Raw genomic sequence first — 21,190 nt, 5'->3', positions numbered from 1 at the left:
ACTCAACTGTCCACTTAAAAATGGCTAGATGATAAATTTTATGTGTGGTGTACCACAATTTAAAAGAAAAAATCATTATAAAATAAAAAGAGCCCCCAAACCTAGAGAAACGTATATAGAAATGTGTGATGACAGCTGTACGAAAAATTTAGCCATCAGCCCTTTTCACCATTAAGTATGCCTCAGTTCCCCCAAACTTTTTAAAAATCTGTCAATGGCTGAAGGCAGTTCCATTAGAGAGAACTTTTGCTCCCACTGTCCTGTCTAAATAAAATGACAGCCCCTACCATTCTCTATCATTAAGCCAAATCAATTTCTCAGAAGGACAATTCAATAAATGAGCTTTTCTGCAAACTTTGTCCTTTTGCAGTGGCACGCAGGGAGCTGTGTGTCCACAAGAGAGGAGACGAACTCTCCATTGACTGCTTTCAACAGCTAGTTGGGTGGAGAAAAGTCTTGCAACATTTCTTGACCATTCATTGGCTTAACACCTCAACTGGGGACTCCTGACCTGACACAATGTTGTTCCTCAAGGTCTCTCCAGGATATAAATTCTGACATGCTAGAAAAAGCCATCTGAAGCCACTAACCTTGCCTCCCCTTCTTGAACCAGGCAAGGTTAGTTAGGGACATCAGACTCATGAAGGGTCCCTTTGTCAGAATCCAGAGGTCAAAAGGGCAGGAAGGAGAGATCACCCAATGGTACCCTCTCAACTTGCTAACCACAAATCACCTTCCATTAAACAAACAGCAGCAAACAGGTAAAGAGAGTGAATTTTGTGATTCTTCCTTTGCCTTCTGGGGATGCTATAAATACTGTATACAGTTCAGTGAAGGGAATAAGCAAAGTTCTTGCCAACAGACAAATATAATCAGCAAAAAATGCATTTTGCATAACAGCCCCTTTGAGTGCAGAGATAAGATGAAGCTCAGGGCTTCATTATGTATTTAAATAGATCCAGCTTCAATTATCCAACGGCATGGAGGACACTTGGTGATTTCAGATAATCAATGGTTTACGTAAGTGGCAGGAAAAGGGAAATTCATTTTAAACACAAGAAATACTAGGGAATGTATGCCAAATCTAGGAAACTAAAATTTTGGATAATCCAAGTTTATAGAAGCAGAAGAATAATTGTAAAGTAGGTCAAACGTTTTCATTTTAAAAGAGAAGAAAAAGAAAGTTACCATTTTTTAAGAGGCTAGATAGGAATAAAGTTCCAGTGTGAATTCTTAAAAGGCTTTTTTCTTGTTGATTCTACACTCATCATATTTTGTTTACATAAGACTTATTTAAGCCATTATTTTTAATATCTGTAAAGAGAACTTAAGGCCAGGCATAGTGGCTCACGCCTGTAATCCCAGCACTTTGGGAGGCTGAAGTGGGATCACTTGAGATCAGGAGTTCAAGACCAGCCTGGCCAACATGGTAAAACTCCATCTCTACTAAAAATATAAAAATTAGCCAGGCGTGGTGGTGCATGCCTGTAATCTAAGCTACCTGGGAGGCTGAGGCAGGAGAATTGCTTGAACCTGGCAGGCGGAGGATGCAGTGAGCCAAGATGGAGCCACTGCACTCTAGCCTGGGCGACAAGAGCAAGACTCCGTCTCAAAAAAAAAAAAAAACACTTTAAATTTGAGGTTCCCCTCCCTCACTGAAAATAGTGATATAATGGATCCCTCTCACCCTCACCCACACCAGGTTCATTCTTTGGAGAAGACTCCAGGAAGACAGACACAAGGGAAACGGGCCGTGTGTTGCAAAGAGGCAAACAGATGGCAGCCTGCCTGATGGAGGGCAGTGGCAGGATTCATCTCTGGCAAAGCTCAGTCACCTCCAAGAAAAGACTCACAAATATGGTCAACTGGAGTCTCTCCACAAGGCCACTTACTATCTGTCCATACTATGAAAGGCCCCAGTACTTCTAACGTGCACAGATGATATAAGCAGCTTTTTCGTATCTCACACGTAAATATGACCAAACAGTCAAGGATCACCAGACATTTGCTGAAAACCCCCAGCATGAAAGGCAGAGACTAAAGCACACAGGAGAAAATGTACTAGGAGAAAGGAGAAGCCATGCCTGAAACAGAGAAAGCTTCCCTGAAATCTACACAACCTTTGGAGAAGCAAGGGAATCTAAAGCTATAAACAAGTGAACGAAAAGTACAGTTTACAATAAAAAGGAACAACGAGATTGAAAAGAGAGTGGGAGAGGGGAAGGGAGGCAGGGAAGGGGGAAGGGAGGGAGGAGGTGGGGAAGGAAGTAAGGAAGGGAGGGAGGGAAGGAGGGAGAGAAAGCTTCTTTTAAGAATTAAAAAAAAAAAAATAACCAAAATTAAAATGTCAATAGAAGGAAATCATTGTGAAGGATCAGAACACCAACAAGGTGCAGTGGCTTACACCTGTAATCCCAGCACTTCGGGAGGCCAAGGCAGGTGGATCACTTGACCCCAGGAGTTCAAGACCAGCCTGGGCAACATGGCAAAACCCCATCTCTACGTAAAACACAAACATTAGCCAAGCATGGTGGTGTGCACCTGTCATCCCAGCTATTTGAAAGGCTGAGGTGGGAGAACCTGGGAGGCTGAGGCTGCAATCAGCCATGATTATACCACTGCACTCCAGCCTGGGCAACAGAGTAAGACCCTGTCTCCAAAAAAAACCAAAGAAAAGAAATTGTGCTTGCTTCGGCAGCATATATACTAAACAAGGATCAGAATACTAGTGATAAAGAAATGATGTTAAATGATTCAAAGAAGAAAAAAAAAAAACACACACATATGCTAATCAGAAATGAGAACATTATCAGAAAATAATTAAACCAAGGGGAAATGACTTCCAAGCCAAAATTCCAAATTACTCAAATATTATGCAAGTAAAAGGTAGAATGAAGACATTTAAAAATATGCATCATTTTATAGGAAGTTACTACAGGTTATTTTCATGAAAAAGAAGCAGCTGGTGATTCTAGGGAGGCTGTTGTACATGAGGCCTGTAGAGCAGCCATATGGGAGCAGGACAATGTGCCAGGGAGGGCAGGCTTCAAAGGAAAACATCACTGATGAAACAGCTAACACGCTGGAGATTTAGAAAATATCACTGCCACATAACCAGGAAAATAAGCAATATGAGCCTCTCCCCCCGCCCAAAAAAAAGAGGGCAGTCATTAACTATAGAAAAAAACAAACAAGAAATTGTTACAGAAAAGAAATAAGATCACAGTACACTACTTGACTCTGCAGCCAATACTATTTATATAGTCATAACAATGTAATAACACTGACTAGTGCTTTAATCCTAAATATTCATATACCTATATGGGAAGATGAGGAAAGAAGAATTTATAGCTAACACAGCTAAATGTTCATCTATCATAATAGAAAGTCAGTAGTACCTAAAATCCATTAGAAACAGCAGTATAAACATGTTAATGAGAAATGAGAGCAAATGCAAGAAAACAAAGAAACAAAAACATCAGCTAAAATAGTTTTGTATAGTTGCTTCTGGGAATAAGCCTCATGAGGCGAAGAGGGCAAAAGGAAGAAAATAATTTCACTCTAAGCCTTTTAATGTTAGCTGAATTCTTTTAAACTATGCTGATATTGATTTAATACAAATTTAAACTAATGTAAGAAAAGGAAGAATACCATTAGTAACATAATTTGCATGATACATAACAGTATAGAAACTGTATAGGAAGATCCAGCTCAACCACAATTATACCTCTGAAGTGTGGGGAAACCTCTGAGGCACCCACAAGAAGGCATGCAATCTAACTGATTTCCAGCCTTTTATATTCATTTTGCACTTCAATATCCATATTCTCCATTAATAGTCTCCTAAGAGGTAGGCAAGTGGGGCCCCTGCCAGAGCTCTGCACCTCAGGAGGTCCCATAGTTTGGAGGGTTTTTCTTGAAATTTTCCAAGTCTCTCTCTGGCTCCTGGAAAGGGGAGGTTTCAGGAGGTTTCTCCCCTTCAGGGAGTTCTCTCACCCTGTACCAGCTATGCGGTCTCAAAAAGATGCCCAAAACTCTCGAACTTGAGTCTGTAGCTAGTGAGTCGTACCCACCAGCCTGTGTGGTATTTCTTTCACCAGATTGCTTGAGTTTGGGCCACCAGAATGGTGCTGACAGTTGATCCAAGGTAAGCCAAATTCTTTATATAGATAAAGCCTCCATAAAAAAATATTTTCCTGGGGCTCCACATATCCTAGAGTTGGCCCTTCTCCACAACTAATCCATGCCAAAATCAAAGGTAAATATTTCTACAGTGGCTGGCTAGGAGGAGGGATATAATCTACGGAGTTGGGAAAACAGGACTTAACTACAGAAAAGTCAACACAGAAACCAACAAAGAGAACGAAGACCTTGTACTCAGCTTGTCATATCAGCGGATAATGTGAAGTTAAGAGGAATATAAACACCAGGGAAGATCAAATAAGGATCCCAGAGGATTTCAACAGTTTATTAGAAGGATAAAAGTCACAAGGATAACATATCAAAGAGGTACATTTAAGTTCTGAGTTGGGTTTTTGAAAAAAAAATCTATTAAAATAAGATGGGGAAGGTCTTGTTGGGTAAGAATTGATTTTGAGGGTTTAAGATACCATGAGCTCAGTCTGGTCAACAGTTTGATGTGGCTTTTAATAAAAGGAATTGACTCTAGAGGAAACAAGGACAATAGGAACCTCACTGCAGGCTGCATGGGGCAGACCACACAGAGGCTCACACAGGATGCTAAGCTCACTTACAAGTAAGAACAGGGAGAATGGCTTGGAAACCTTACGCAGGGTAGCCCAAAGAGACGTGGCAGGAGGTAAATGAAAGCTGTTTTTAAGTATCTAAAAGGTGATGAGGAGGATAAGCAGAAGACTTGCACAGGACTCTGGGGGTGAATACAGAAACAAAGAGAAATGGCAAGACTCACTAGAAAGAACATATTGTCTCAACACGACGAAAAACTTTCTAGGACTTACGGTTGCCTAACAAAACAGATGGTTGAAAGCTGGGAGATCTCCAGGAATGGGAGATGCTGCCCAGAGAGTAGGCTCACCTGTTGGCCAGGGTCTTGCAGGGACCGTACCTCCCTTTGAGAGGGGCACTGGGTCAAGATGCCAAATCTCCACTAAAGTCTTTTCTACCACAAGTCCACTTGACACCTCCTTGTGAAAGATGATTTACAGCTTCTTCCCCAGCCTGGCTGCCCTTGTCCAGGGCATGCGGCCATGACCTTCCTCAAGTCTGACACACACAGCTAGACATGGCTTCCAAGGGAGTTCTCTAGACCCTGATGAAACTCAAGACCTTAGTCTTTTCACAGTGAAGCCGCACTTAATTTCTGTAAAGTTGCTTATTTAAGAGGAGCCCATGGAATGGTCTTTTTTTCTTTATTACTAAAATGGTAACTGTTAAGCGTTTGCTATCTATCAGACACCATCATCATCACACTAAATCTTCAACTCAACTTAATGGCATATGAGTCTCTTAATATGCATGTAATACCCTCACACAAGTGACTTTGTAAATGATGAGAAAACTTTCTATGGAAGGAAAAGGCAATCAATTCCTAGAGATAACATTTTCTATACCCCTTTAGATACACAACAGCATATGATTTTCTACTCTATTATCTTTCTTATTTGCCTGCTAGCTATGTTCCCAAGGCGTTTAACAGACAAATTAATAACTAATATTAGGATATATTATCATAAAGGTGGGTGAGCTTTTTGGAATTGCATGTGACATCCTAAGATAATGAATGAATGAAGGCCCAATAGGAAGTTGTACTTTGTAGGTGGTAGGTACTGTCTCTGGCTTCAAGTTGAAGGAAAGAACTCAAATTAAAATAGTGCAGACAGCTTAGCACTTCTTCCATATACCCGGCTCTAACATTCCTGCTCATTCCCACCCTCCTCCGACCTCACACATAAAAATTCCTTTCCTACTTTTGTTGGTAACATGAATCTCCTTTCCATGGGTGAGTCTGTGGGTATTTGAGTAACAGCGTCGAATCAGCAGCACACAGGCTCTGGAAGCTGTGTGCACTGAATTGAGCCCTGGGGCTGGAACAACCTACAAATTACTTCCATAATCATGGCTGATCGCCTGTGCTTTAGCCTCACCCCTACACACACAAGTTTCATTCTGATTTGGCTGCTCCAGAGTTACGTGGATTTATAATAAGCAGAAGGCAGAGAATGTTTTCAAACATTCTCTTTGAAAGAGAGAATGTATGTGAAAACACAAAGGTTTTCAAAAATAAGATCCTATGTTGTCACATACAAAAAAGTTTACTCCATGTGATCTATTGGGTATTTACATTCTACTAGCAATTTCATGGCCATGAAGGTCCTTTCAAAAGGAATTCACATCAGAAAAGTGTAAGTGAAAAAGAAAACCTTCCGGTTCCACTTGAGGGTTAAAAACAAATTTTTAAGGGAGCCTTTCTGAAATCCATCTGATAATCATCTAACCTGTGTAGTGAGGCAAGGCAGGACCAAAATTAGGTTTCACTTTAGAAATATTTCCAATGAGTAGCTTAATTCTAGGATTGAGAAAAAGCTAGTCCCTTTTTATGGTAGCCACTGACTCTTACCCTTGTTCTTCTTAGGGTCAATCGTGATAGGACAAATAGTATACTCAGACAATAAAAGGTTTGGAGAAACAGAGGCTTGGTTTGAGTTGAGTAAGTATGTGACTTTGGGTCCAATTACTAGCTTCTGTAAGCCTCGACTTCAACAAATGGGGTATACAACACGCATCAATGGGTTAAAATGTGGATACATAATCCAACTAACTACTGCTCTAAGAATTACATGTGACTCACATTAAGATGGTAGTATACAATAAGGGCTAAGTAAAACACAGCCACTAATTTCACAAGAACGTTACTGTTGCTGTCAGACAGTTAGACATTTCCTCATTTGCAAGATTTCCAATTAATAAAAACTATGGCAGATGCAGAAAAACAATTTTTTTTTTTTTTTTTAAGATAGGATCTTGCTCTGTCACCCAGGCTGGAGTGCAATGGTGCAACCATGGATCACTGCAGCCTTGACCTCCTTGGAGCAAGTGATCTTCCCACCTCAGCCTCTCAACTAGCTAGGACTACAGGTATATGCCATCATGTCCAGCTAATTTTTTTCATTTTTATTTTTTGGTAGAGACAGGGTCTTTCCATGTTGTCCAGGCTGGTCACAACCTCCTGGGCTCAGTGATCTGCCTGCCTTGGCCCCACAAAGTGCTGAGATTACAAGCATGAGCCGTCATGCCCAGCCAAAACAATTGTTTATAACATATATACGAGAAAATTTTCATGACGCTATAGCATGTAGATTTAAAAAATAAGATACTCAAAGCATTACCCATTAAGGAAGGCTTGAGAAGTGAGCATGGGTTACAATTAAGTTTCACGGCAACAAATGGCACCCTTAAGAGAGTAAAAAGCAAGCCACAGAGTAGAAAAAGATACTTGCAATGAATATAATCAACACAGATGATATACAAAATATGCAAAGAGCTGCCATAAATCATTAACAAAGAAACTCTGATGGAAAAAAAATTGACAAGAAAGTAAAATAAGCACTTCACAAAAGATGATATTGAAATGGTCACTAAGTGCATGAAAATGCACTCAATTTCACATTAATATCTTAAAAAGGATTTTTTAAAATCTCAATATCAAGTTGGCAAACATGAGGAATAACTAGAATTCTCCGAGGCTGCTGATGAGAATATAAATCACACTAATCATTTTGAAAACTGGCATATCCTGAATATGTGCCTAACCCATGACCCTGCATGCCACTCCTAGGTATATATGTTTGTCCAGCAGAAATGTGGACAAACATAATCTGAGAACAGGTACAAGAGTGCTCACAACAACATTGCTTGCGATCCTTAACACCTGGGAACAACTCAGATGTACCTATGGAATGACTGCTATATGTCCCAGCTGGCCTGGGACTGTTGCCACTTATACCTGGTATACTGGCATATCTGTTAATAGTGTCTACTCTCTAAAGTGTCCTGGTGAATGCCATCAACATCAGTGGGGGTTGGGGTGGGGTAGGAGGGTTAAGAACCTCCAAAGAGCCATTCCTTCACAAAAGCAACAAGAACAGTGGTAAAAAATGGTCAAAATCAACTTTTTCACAATTCCAGAAATTAATTTAAGTTCTGTAACAATCTGAGCTGCATTTATTAAAGACAAATGGCTGAACCTCAGTAAAAACAGCAAGTTTTGTGATATTTTAAATCGCTCTATTTCCATCTTTGTCTCCTCATCTATACAATCACATGAAAACCAGCTGCGTAGCCCCACAGGAGGAAACTACCTTCCTCAAGTCTGACACATGGAACTAAACATGGCATTCCAAGGTAGATCTCTCTATCTTTCCCAAAACACCTTTCTCAGAGAACCATCACTAAGCAACCTGTCTAACAGGTCCCAGAAAAACCTCTTCACAGAGCTTGTTGCTATTTGACCTGACTCAGACCTCATTCATGCAAACACTCTTCACTCCAGGGGGCGCTTGTGAAAAACAATTAATGACAATTGTTTAACACTGCAGTCGCCTGAAGCAGTGATAACAGTCGAGCAAATGAGAAGTTGACCAAGAAACTTGAGGAAAAGCCGGGGAATACAATTTCCACAAAAGCCTCTGAAAAGCTATGACACAGTTCTTGTAATCTGTAAGGTCACTGATATGGTTTGGCTGTGTCTCCACCCAAATCTCATCTTCATTTGTAGCTACCATAATTCCCAAGTGTCGTGGAATGGACCCAGTGGGAGGTAATTAAATCATGGGTGCAGGTCTTTCCATGCTGTTCTCGTGATAGTAAGTCTCATGAAATCTGATGGTTTTATAAAGGGGAGTTCCCCTGCATACACTCTCTCGTCTGCTGCCATGTAAGAGGACTTTGCTCCTCCTTTGCCTTCTGCCATGATTGTGAGGCCTCCCCAGCCATGTGGAACTGTGAGTCCATTAAGCCTCTTTTCCTTATAAATTACCCAGTCTCAGGTATGTCTTTAATAGGGGCGTGAGAATTGACTAATACAGTCACAAATACGTATAAGGCTGTCCACAAGCCCAGATAGTCCCAAGAAGTTCCTAAGCTCACCGTTTGACTTACCCTACAGCTCGGTGAAAGCAGAGATGAAGGCTAAGGCAGAGAAGAAAGTTAGTTGCCCGAGCATTGACGATGTGCAGGAACTTGGAAACTTCTGTTCTTAGGAAAGACTAGGAAACTTATTGCTTCTGTACATTCAAGGAAATCTCTCTCTAATAGTTAGCTGACTACTCAACTAGCTGAGCAGAGACTTCAGTGGGCACACATGACAAAACCTAAATATTTTACAGATCTCAAGAAAGTCACTAAACAAAGAAGCACTATCACTACCAATAATCAACAACAATAGCAAATCCCAGAGGATGGGAGGTGGATCTGCTTTCAGAGTTGCCACATTTATATTATTTTAAACGTACAATTTAAACCAAAAAAGTATGAGACATGCAAATAAAAAATAAACAACAATAAAGTATGGGCCAGGAATGGTGATTCATGCCTATCATCCCAGAGGATTGGTAGACCAAAATGGGAGGACTTCTTGAGGCCAGGAGTTTGAGACCAGTCTGGTCATCATAGCAAGATTCTGTCTTTAAAAAATATTTTTTAAAAATTAGCCAGGTGTGGTGGTGCACACTTGTAGTCCCAGCTACTTGAGAGACTGAGGTGGGAAGACTGCTTGAGTCCAGGAGTTCAAGGTTACAGTGAGCTATGATTGCACCACTGTACTCCAGCCTGGGTAATAGAGCAAGACCCTATCTCTAAAACAATTAAATAAAGTATGGCCCATACACAGAAGAAGAAGTAGTCAATAGAAACTGTCTCAGAAAAGTCCCATGTTGAGTACTAGACAAAGATTTCAAGCAACTATTTTGAACATATTCAAAGAACTAAAATAAACCATGTCTAAAGAAATAAAGTATGAGACTAATATCACATTAAATAGAGAATGTCAATAAAGAAATGTAATTTTTGTTTGAAAGAATCAGGCCAGGCACAGTGGCTCATGCCTGTAATCCCAGCACTTTAGGAGGCTGAGGCGGGAAAATCACTTGAGGCCAGGAGTTTGAGACCATCCTGGGCAATAAAGTGAGACCCCTATCTCTACAAAAAATAGAAAAAATGAGCTGGGTGTGGTGGTGCACGCCTGTAGCCTCAGCTATTCAGGAGGCTGAGCTGGGAGGACTGCTCAGCCCAGGAGGCTGAGGTTGCAGTGAGCTGTGATCAGTACACCACTTATCCTACAGCTTGGTGAAAGCAGAGATGAAGGCTAAGGCAGAGATGAAAGCTAGTTGCCTGAGCATCGATGATGTGCTTGAACTTGTAAACTTCTGTTCTTGGGAAAGACTAGGAAACTTATTGCTTCTGTACATTTAAGGAAATCTCTCTCTAATAATTAGCTGACTACTCAACTAGCTGAGCAGAGACTTGGCAATTTATGAGACATGCAAATAAACAATAAACAACAATAAAGTGGGTTGGGAGACCAAAATGGGAGGACTGCTTCTATTGACATTCTAGTAGTCAATAGAAACTGTCTCAGAAAAGTCAGATCCAAAATCAGCACACCACTGCACTGCAGCCTGGGGGACAGAACAAGACTCTGTCTCAAAATAAAAAGAAAAAGAAAGAAAAAGAAAAAATAGCCAGGTGCAGTGGCTCACACCTGTAATCCCAGCACTTTGGGAGGCCAAGGCAGGTGGATCACCTGAGTTTGGGAGTTTGAGGCCAGGCTGACCAACATTGAGAAACCCCACCTCCACTTAAAAAAAAAAATACAAACTTAGCCGGGTTTGGTGGTGCATGCCTGTAATCCCAGCTACTTGGGAGGCTGAGGCAGGAGAATTGCTTGACCCTGGGAGGCAGAGGTTGTGGTGAGCTGAGATTGTGCCATTGCACTCCAGCCTGGGCAACAAAAGCAAAACTCTGTCTCAAAAACAAAAAAATGTATGTATATATATATATTTTTATATATTGTATATATTATATATACTATATATTGTATATTATGTATTATATAACACATATTGTATGTATTATACATAATATATAGTGTATATTATATACACTATATATAATGTATATATAAAAAAATAACCAGAAGAGCTCAACAACAGATTTGAGTTGGAAGAAAAAAGAACCAGTGAACTTATGACAGATCAATTATGACAGATCAAGTGAGATTAAGGAATAGAATGAAAAAAAAATGCACAGAGTCTCAGAGGCTTGTGGGACTTCATCAAGCATACTAATGTAAACAGAACATGAGTCACCAAAGGAGTGGAGCAAGATAAATAAGCAGGAAGATTATTTGAAGAAATAATAGCTAAAAACTTTCCAAATGTGATTTAAATACACAAACACATACACAGAAACCTACAGATCCAAAAAATACTACCCCATAAATATATACACATTTTATTTTGTGGCCACTAGTACTCACAATTTTTAAAATTTAAAAAATATTAAAAGATATGTACCTGAAAGACAATTCCAGGTAAAGTAAACTCAAAGAGAATGATATACCTAGACGCATAATACTCAAACTGTTTAAAGACAAAGTCACGATCTTCAAATCAGCAAGGGAGCCTCATAGGATAAACAGCTGATTTTTCTTCAAAAACCATGAAGGCCAGAAAGTAGTAGGATGACATTTTCAAAGCACTGAAATAAGATGGTCAATTAAGAATTCTATATCCAGCAAAACTATCCTTCAAAAATGAAGGGGAAATTAAGTCATTCCCAGATAAACAAAAGTGTCTTGGCTTGGATGATAAAAGACATATTCACTCAATTCAACTAGCAGGTTGCGTTTGTGAGTGGGGTGGGGTTGGGGAAGAGGCTTAGGTGCCTGAAACTTCTATTTCTTGTCCTAGTTAGTGGTTGCATAATTACTTTACGGTAGCTCATTGAGCAGTACACTTATGTTGTGTGCACTCTTCTTTCTGTGTTTTACATCACAGATTTTTAAAAAAGAAAACACAGATGCTTTGTCTTTACATAATCAAAATTAGCACTTTATATTTCTTACTTTAATTGTCCAAATAGAAACAGCTTCTGAAGCCAAAGCCAAAAACTTGGTGAAATAAATGATTTCCTTCCTCTATACCTTTGTTCCAGCCCCCTCCTTCCATGTTATATTCTTACTGTCCTTGTCATGCCATTTATACCTGCTCTTCCTTTAATAGTCATTGTTAGGCTTTACCATATTATAAAGATTTACTGTGTCTGTCTCCTCTGCTCTATGTGAACACTTTGAAGAAGATGAAATGTCAGCTCGGCATAGTGGCTCACACCTGTAATCACAGCACTTTGGGAGGCTGAAGTGGGTGGCTCACCTGAGATCAGAAGTTCAAGACCAGCCTGACCAATATGGTGGAACCCCATCTCTACTAAAAATACAAAACTTAGCCAGGCATGGCAGCAGGTGCCTATAGTCCCAGCTACTCAGGAGGCTGAGACAGGAGAATTGCTTGAACCTGGGAGGCAGAGATTGTAGTGAGCTGAGATTGTGCCACTGCACTACAGCCTGGGTGAAAAAAAAAAAAAAAAAAAAAGACAAACTGTCAAAATCTTCTTGGTGTGCTCAGTAGCACTATGCAGGGCACATAGGAAGCACAGAATAAAGATTTGAGAAATTATTTCTTGAATGGAATCAATGAAGAAAGCTTTCCTACATAAAAACATAAAAAAGTTCTTGCTGAGTATATTACAACTATCCAAACTCAAAAGATTCCATATCAAAGAAAATGTTAATCCTGAAGCAGTTAGCAGAGAAATATTTTTTTTACAAGTTGAAATTCAAGGATGCTGAGTAGAAAGTTTTGATCAGATGAGGAAGAGAAACTGTTAGGTGACGCCAGTCATTTCTAAGATGTCATTATTTTACTTTATGATTAATATTAGAAAACAATATATTATAAATAAAAATTTTTGACAGCTCAAATCACGTCTAAAAGAAGAAATTCATGATCCTTTTCTTAAATGCAACAGAAGTGGTACTGAGACCACACAAAGACATCCTTCAACTCATGACAAACAGAGCAAGTTTCTCACATCCAACTCATAGCCCTCCTTAGCCTTTACTTGGAAAACCTCTGAATGTACCTATTCTTGGAATTTAGTATAGATGTTTATTTTGTCATTCACCATTTTTGTTTTTATAATGAACAACAGATTAATCTCACCACCAAAAAAAAAAAAAAAAAAAAGCAGTGGAGGAAGACTGGGTACCTAGGCAAGAAAAAGGAAAGAAGATTTGAAATGCCCTGCAAAGGAAGTGCCCAACAAACCTGAAAAAGGAAGGCATCACCCAGGGAATTGCTGAGGCAGAAGACAAAGTCCTTCTTGGGGTGCTCAGGCACCGCCTGCACAATGCTGTTCTCCACCCAGACGGCGTGTTTGGGGATGCTGTTGTGGTCTATCCCAGACCTGCCGTCGCTCTCGTAGAAAAATAGCGTGCATCCTGAGGAAACAGAACAGGGGTGTGCATGAGTATTTAGTGCTTGGGAAACAAAAGAACCCATGGTGGAATCTAACACGTGCACCCTGTCAGAGGCTGAAAATTAAAGCACGTGGAACCCAGGAAGTAAAGAGAATGGAGCCAGGCTTGGACTTAAGTCTTGGATGGGACTAAAGAAGGTCAAAGATCTTAAATTGTAGCTTCTCAGCCTGCCTGGGATTCCTTCCTGCACGCCCTCAAGTTCTCTCGAACCCTGCCTCTGGGTTTTAGATTGATTCATTACAGGTCTCTTCACAGACATAGGGTCTTGTGACTCGTCTGTCCCGAGGCAAGTACAAACATGGTCCTCCAGGCCAGAACTGTGCCTGGCACTGTGTGAGGACTGCAAGTCACTACCGTCTGACTGAAGCTTATTCAAATATGTCTCACATGATATGCAACCAGAAAAATCTAGAAACAGTAGTTTCCAGACCATGCCCTTGGATAAAACAATATATAATGCCAGCATTAAGTACGTTAAGGATAAGAAAAACAATGATACATTTTTGGTCTCACATCTTATCTATATTTTTTTCTAGAAGCCAACCATGCCCTTGTTCCTACTGAAAGAGGAAATCCATAGCACACATACAAAGGCCTGGGAGAAGCCAGAGTCCTGGTCCATACATAATTGCATTGTGAAACTAACAAGATAGTAGCAACAGAATATTTCATAGACTTGTGGCAAGATGGCTTCCATAGATTCCCTCCATTATCACCTAAACTCGAGGCTCACTTTAATAGCAACTACTAGCTGAACACTTACTCTCAACTAACTGAAATCAATTTCAGGGGAAGCCAGGGTATAACTTTATGACTCTTCCTCAACTTCAACATAAGCTATCCGTACATTTTCACCATCTTCCTTACCACAAACAAGTGCCACACTTCCTGTGAACTGCACAACCCTTGAAAGTTCAATCTATTCAGCTACAATGGGAATCTGTAAAGCAAATTTGCTTATATGCGATTAGTAGTGTAGAATGATGCAGATCAATGGAAAGGTCACACTGGTTCAAGGGCAACTTTTCCTAGCCTATAATACTTCACATTACCATAGAAGAGCTGTTGAACTCTACATCCTTTCACACAGATGAATGAAGCATATTGATATGCCCTGCCCACTCATTTCACATTTTTTCTCTTGGCACAGTCTGACCACGGGCTCTGCTTACAAGTCCTTATTGCACGGTGCTGCTGAGCATCATGATTTCATACTTGTGGTCCTTGTTTCCATAATTCAGGAGTCTCAATTGTTCCTTCTACCCATTCAAATTACAGTTGCTTCTTTTTTCAAAGGTAACCCCTTATACTAACGCTTTTTAGAAAGATAAAGTTTTCTAGGCACAGTGGCTTATGCCTATAAACCCAGCACTTTGGGAGATCAAGGTGGAAGGAATACTTGAGCCCAGGAGTTCAACACCAGCCTGGGCAATATAGTGAGGCCTCATCTCTACTAAAAATAAAAAAAAAATTCGCCGGACATGCCTATGGTCCCAGCGACTCAGGTGACTGAGCTGGGAGGATTATTTGAGCCCAGGAGGTTGAAGCTGCACTGAGCCATGATCATGCCACTGCACTCCAGCCTGGGCAACAGAGCAAGACCCTGCCACAAAAAAATTTAAATGAAAGATAAAGTTTTGGCCTGGCTCACATGGTGAAACCCCATCTCTACTAAAAATACAAAAAAATTAGCTGGGCGTGGTGGCAGGCGCCTGTAGTCCCAGCTACTCGGGAGGCTGAGGCAGGAGAATGGCGTGAACCTGGGAGGCAGAGCTTGCAGTGAGCCAAAATTGTGCCACTGCACTCCAGCCTGGGCAACAGAGTGAGACTTCGTCTCCAAAAAAAAAAAAAAAAAAAAAGATAAAGTTTTATGTTGCTTATTGTTAAAAAATTTGAGTGGAGTTCTGCAGGGTTATTTCTATTTTTTATTACTATTTTTTTTTTTAGATATGGGGTCCCACTGTTGCCCAGGCCAGGGTACAGTGGCACAGTCATAGCTCACTGCAGCCTTGAACTCCTGAGCTCAAGTGAACCTCCTATCTCAGTCTCCCAAGTAGCTGGAACTACAGGCATATGCCACCATACCTGGCTAATCTGTATATATTTTTTTTTTGTAAAGACAAGGTCTCACAATGTTACCCAGGCTGGTTTCAAATTCCTGGCCTCAAGTGATCCTCCTGCATCAGCCTCCTGTAGTGCTGGGATTACAGGAGTGAGCCACCACACTAAGCTATTTTTTTTTTAGTTTGGGGTTTAAAAGTTGCATGGTGTAATTTAAATACATACCTGTAGAGTAGCCTGCCCCAACTCTATTTTTCTCAAATCCCAAAGATTTTGAGAATATCAAGGCTTTTCAGGAACACTTGTATCAAAAAGCAGAATCATCTGTACCTCCTATTTCCATGCCTTAGGCTAGCATAGATTAGAGACAGAAAGAAATAACAAAACTGGGAGGCCGAAACTGTTTTCCTCTAAATCAGAGGGTCTCATGGTGGGGCAAACTTGGCAATGTCTGGTGACGTTTCTGGCTGTCACAACTTGGGGGAAGGTGCTATTGGTATCTAGTGGACAGAACCTAAGGAAGCTGTTAAGCATCTACAATGCCCAGGACAGCCCTCACAACAAAGAATTATCCAGAAAATGTCAACAGTGTCACTGTTGAGAAACCCTGCTCTAAATAGTTTTTGTGACTAATTCAACACTAATGAAAAGTAGATTCTTAACATAAAAGGAGCAACACACCTTAGCGTGGGTTAAGAACAGAGAAAGAAGTCTATGGATAATGCATTAGGGGACACTCACAAATCCTAACATGTACACCTACTGAATGTTGTATGGTCCTATCAGGTAATTGTTTTTATAATTTTTCAACTTTGATTTCGAATCATCCACAACAAAGCACCACCAAAGGTGACTAAAATCAGCTTTTACTCAATGATTAACTTGTTCCAATTTTAAGATGAACACGAAGCAGCAAATCTGAGAACCACATTCCCCCTGATGAAAGTCTGTTTACCTTCATCTTCCCTGGAACATAATCTGTACGTTCTTCCGTTGCCCATGGAAACACTCCAGAGACTAATTCCAAATGAAATCTTTTTTTAAAAAAATCAACTACTTTGCCTAATGGGAAAGAATCTTTGGGGGAAAAAAAATCTCTATCCCACAGTTCCAATGTGTTCTGCTTTTTATTTCCCAATATTCAAGCATTGTTAAGAAAAAGTCAGCGGCAAGTCTTGCTTTTGAGCAGCAAGGACAAAGCCCTGAGGTTGTCAACAAATACTGGGAAACCATCAGGATGAAGCAAAGAACTCAGTGGCTCCATGTTCTGGGCCTGAATTCCAACAGGTTGTGTCACTCAGATCTGCGTCAGCAAGAAAGTAAAGACTCCCTTCCCTAAAGAGCCTGTGGGCTGTGCTCCTGGACACCTGCACCCTGACTTCCTGTATCATTTACTCTTGGAGGGAATGGCAGAAACAAAATAAACCCCTCTGATATGTCAAAAGTAAAAAAAGCCAACTAATCATTTTTATTTTACACCACTAACACTGCTGCTCTCAACCGGAGAGTGAGAATCCCCTGGGAAGCTTGTTTAAATCACAAAGTCAAGGCCTGTTGCAGGCTGAATTGTGTCCTCCAAACATCCTAAATCCAGTTAGCTCAGAATATGATCGTATTTGGAAATACGGCCTTTAAAGAGGTAATTAAGATAATATGAGGTCACATGGGTAGGCCCTGATCCAATGTAAATGGTACCCTTATAAGAAGAAGGAATTTGAACACAGACAAGTAAAGGGAAGACCATGTGAAGATACCGGAAGAAGACAGCCATCTCCAAGTCAAGGAGAGCAGTCTCAGAAGAAACCGACCCTGCCAACACCTTGATCTTGGACTTCCAGCCTCCACGACCGTGAGATGATACATTTCTGTTATTTCCACCATCCAGGCTGTGGTGCTTTGCTATGGCAGTCCCAGCAAACTCATCCAGGGCCCACATCCAAATCTTGTGATTCAGAAGGTGTGGGGTACAACCCAGAAAGACCCTCAAGAGGCTGTGCTGCAGGTGATCTTCAGATCAAGCTATTAAGAACTTGGCACTAATTAATAAAATGAACACTAAGATGGGCTGCTAAGGATAAGAGGCTGCAGCGTCCAGTGGTGTGACCATCTAGGGGAGAAGCAGGAAGTGGAAGAAGAAGAAGCCTTTCCCCTCATCTCCTCTCACTCTCCCAGAGCAGAGCAGCTGGTGTGATCCAGGCCCCTCAGACATAAGCCTGTAGCACCTCCACATTAAGACGAGGCAGGTCACACATGAGAAAGAACACTGCAGTTCTCCAAAATGCTTCCACACGATGCACATCTATGTCTCATATGCAAGACCACAACAGCAAAAAAGCATCAAAAGATAATGTTCTAGGAGGCCAGGAACCAATGCACCTGTAAACCCAAGGCCAAAGCAGGAGGATTGCTTGAGGCCAAAAGTTGGAGATCAGCCTGGGCAACATAGCAAGACCCTGTCTCAACAAAAAATAAAAACATTAGCCAGGCATGGTGGCACATGCCTGTAATCCCAGCTACTTGGAAGGCTGAAGCAGGAGGATCACTTGAGCCCAAGAATTTGTGGCTGCAGTGAGCTATAACTGTGTCACTGCATTCCAGCCTGGAAGACAGAGTGAGACCCTGTCTCAAAGAGAAAAAAAAGAAAAGATAATGCTCTAGGAATAGCTGAGCATCAAAACTTCAGAAGGAGCCGGGGCCTCTGAGTGACTTCATAGAAAAGAGTTATCACACAAGCCTTCGATCGTCTATTTCTGATAGGTGGGAGGGAAATAAATTTCTGTCTTGCTTACGGCATTGGGAATGGCATGGCGGGTCTCTGGCACATGCAAAACCTATATCCTAACCAAAACCCTCCCTTCCTATGTCATCAGGCATCTGAGCAACAGCTGGCACCAAGAGTAATGGGGCTAACCCAAGTCCTACTCGTGCAAGGGTTGATCTGCACCTGCATAGGCATTTGTGTTCACCTCACTAAGCAGAGCTCTAGGCTGCTCCACGTCTCTAGGATTGCATGTTCCCAAACCAATGACAGTCTGTGAAATCCAGTATCAAATGGTCTAGTTTGATACTGGTAAGCCCAGGCTTCTTCCTCTTGTGCCTTTCCATCAATCCTGTTGACATAGCTAACCTAGCCTGCCATGTATTAACACTGTTTCAAGTCTAGCTTGGGATGAAAACTCTGTGTGTTTGAGAAGTGTTTTTCTTTTTAAAATACAGAGCTCACAAATAAATTACATTTTCTACGCTGCCAGGACGTACGCAGATACGTGCAACAATACGTACATGTAATTCACGAAAATGTGCAAAATAACAACAAATACCAACAAATACAAGCATGGTTATATAAACAGAAAATAAAGTGATCTAACATACATGTCTGTATCTATATATACACAGTAAAAAACACAAAGTTTGACTATTAAATAGTGACTGACTTTTTCATAAACATGATGGCCTATACATTCCATTAATATCAGGTTGAATCCTATGAAATTAACGTTATTCTACCAATTCTTTACCTTAAAAAACGGCAATTTCATAGAATTCAAGCTAATAAATTTCCCTCCAAAATAGTCACTTTGAAAGATGCAAAGCTGAATGATTCCAAAAAGATTTGTTTTTGGAACTCATCCTTTGAAACTGTCATCAAACCAGTTGCATATATGCCAAAACTAGACATGAGATGCTCCTCTAGCATAACTGAAAAAAGAAAATAAAATATCATTTGCAGGGGTGGGGATGGGAGAGCTACTACTCAGAGGGCATAAAGTTTCACTTAAGTCACATGAATAGGTTCTAGCTTATTTGTTTGTTTGTTTATTATGAGCTGGTGTCTTGCTATGTTGCCCAGGCTGGCCTTGAACTCCTGGGCTCAAGTGAACCTCCTGCCTCAGCCTCCCAAAGTGCTGGGATTATAGGCGTGAGCCACTATGCCCAGCCCCAATGACTAGGTTCTAGAAATCTGCCTTACAACATTGCACTTGTAGTTGATAATACCATATTGCACATTTTAAAATGTGTTAAGAGGGTAGATTTCATTCGAAATGCTCTTACCATGATAAATTGTTAAAATTAGTATAACTTTCAAATTCTATATAACAACAATAAACCCACCCATCCCATGAGTATGTGCACCACGGAGCACATCTATTAGTGCATTTGGCACATAGCCAGGGCCGTCCCGCTCTCACCTTTCAGGGACACCCAGTAGTGCTTCCACTTCCTCCGGGTGGCTGACTCCACCTTCTTGTTCTTCTTGTGCACCAGGAAGTTCTTGACGGCCAGGGCGCCGGCCTTGCGCACCGTGCCCTGCGCGGCAGTCAGCAGGATGTCCGACTGGCCCGGGGAGCTCAGGGTGCCGCTGCTCTGCTCATCGCTGTGCGCTGAGCCGGCCTCCTCCAGGCTCTCGCTGTTGGTGGTGCTCATCTCCAGCTCCCGCCGGAAGTTCTCGTACACCCCCTGACGAGCCGCATCCCCAGTGGAGCTGCTGCCGCTGTCGCTGCCCACAAAGGCCCGGCCTGTGGTCGGTGAGTAGCTGGAGTTGGTGGCATTGGATCGCCTGGACAGGAGGTCCGTGTCGGTGGTGGCCCCTTCAATCCCACTGTCTGCAAACTCACTGCCCTCGCCTGCATTAATATCCTTGGGAGCAGAAAGGGAGAGCAAAGAAGACAAGCGTCACGTAGAGAAGGAACCTGGGAGCTCCTGTGGGTCCAGCCAGGGCTCTGTAGCACCGGGAGATGCATAAGGCACCACCACTCCCGACGGCTCCTGGACCAGGTCCTGCTCAACCCCGGACCTGCACAGACCCAGCAGAGCTGCTCAAGAAACCTTCAGCCACCCTCCATGAGAGCAAACGATTTGGAATGTTCAAGAAATATAAAAGAAATAAGGAACACTTCAAAGAGCTTATTATTTCTCTAAGATAATTAACGAATTGGCAAATTCGCGATTGAGATTCTACAGCTGCCATGCTGAGAACCCAGCACCCTCAGCCTCATCAGCTTGCCCTGAACTCCAGGAAATTCTGCAGGCAGATGAGTTAGTTGTTCCAGACGTAGGGAGTGACCATGAATAACTAGGTCTTTATAGCTGATATCTTTAAAAATAAATAAATAAAAGGCCTGCTTAGGAGTCTCTTTTATAATGGGGTGACTGAAAAGATAGCTAGGGCACCGCCTCACCCACTCACCTGGCACAGCCCCATGTTCCAGGAGCAGGCAAGAACCCTCATCCTCTAATCAGCTTCGCTTCTTGAAAACAAGCAGCCTCGCACTCTGCATTGTGCTCAGTAAGTCTGTAGGGCCCACAGCTCCATCCAGCTCTCCAATTACCTTGCCCTTTCAAAGCTGGGATGCTAGGAGCCTTGGGCAGGCTACCTGCTGCCCCAGGGCCATGGGACAGCTCAGGGCAACTGCCAAGATACTAGGGGCATCAATTCCCAGTTTAAAAACATTGGAAACTTCCAAAACTGCTTCTGCTCTGAAGTTGAACATTTCTGAGACAGATAGGTCTGTTCTTAAATCCGTATCTTAATTGCTCTGAAGTGCTACAGGC

At 41.6% G+C, this 21,190-nt stretch overlaps 1 protein-coding gene across 5 annotated transcripts in view; it reads right to left on the bottom strand.

Annotated features, from left to right (window-relative positions):
• TIAM1 (TIAM Rac1 associated GEF 1) overlaps nucleotides 1-21,190 on the bottom strand; it is a 348,490-nt gene that overhangs the window by 114,786 nt on the left and 212,514 nt on the right. For all 5 annotated transcript variants that reach the window (XM_037990630.2, XM_073009856.1, XM_073009851.1 and 2 more), the window contains 2 exons: nucleotides 19,828-20,275; nucleotides 13,365-13,537 (listed from right to left, as the gene is read on the bottom strand). In XM_037990630.2, the coding sequence (XP_037846558.1) occupies nucleotides 13,365-13,537; nucleotides 19,828-20,275 (621 nt within the window). The remainder of the gene's footprint in view (nucleotides 1-13,364; nucleotides 13,538-19,827; nucleotides 20,276-21,190) is intronic.

Source organism: Chlorocebus sabaeus, chromosome 2 (assembly GCF_047675955.1).
Source record: "Chlorocebus sabaeus isolate Y175 chromosome 2, mChlSab1.0.hap1, whole genome shotgun sequence".
Classification (NCBI taxonomy): domain Eukaryota; kingdom Metazoa; phylum Chordata; class Mammalia; order Primates; family Cercopithecidae; genus Chlorocebus; species Chlorocebus sabaeus.
Note: the sequence above shows the minus strand (reverse complement) of the source record. Positions and strands in the feature narration are given on the sequence as shown.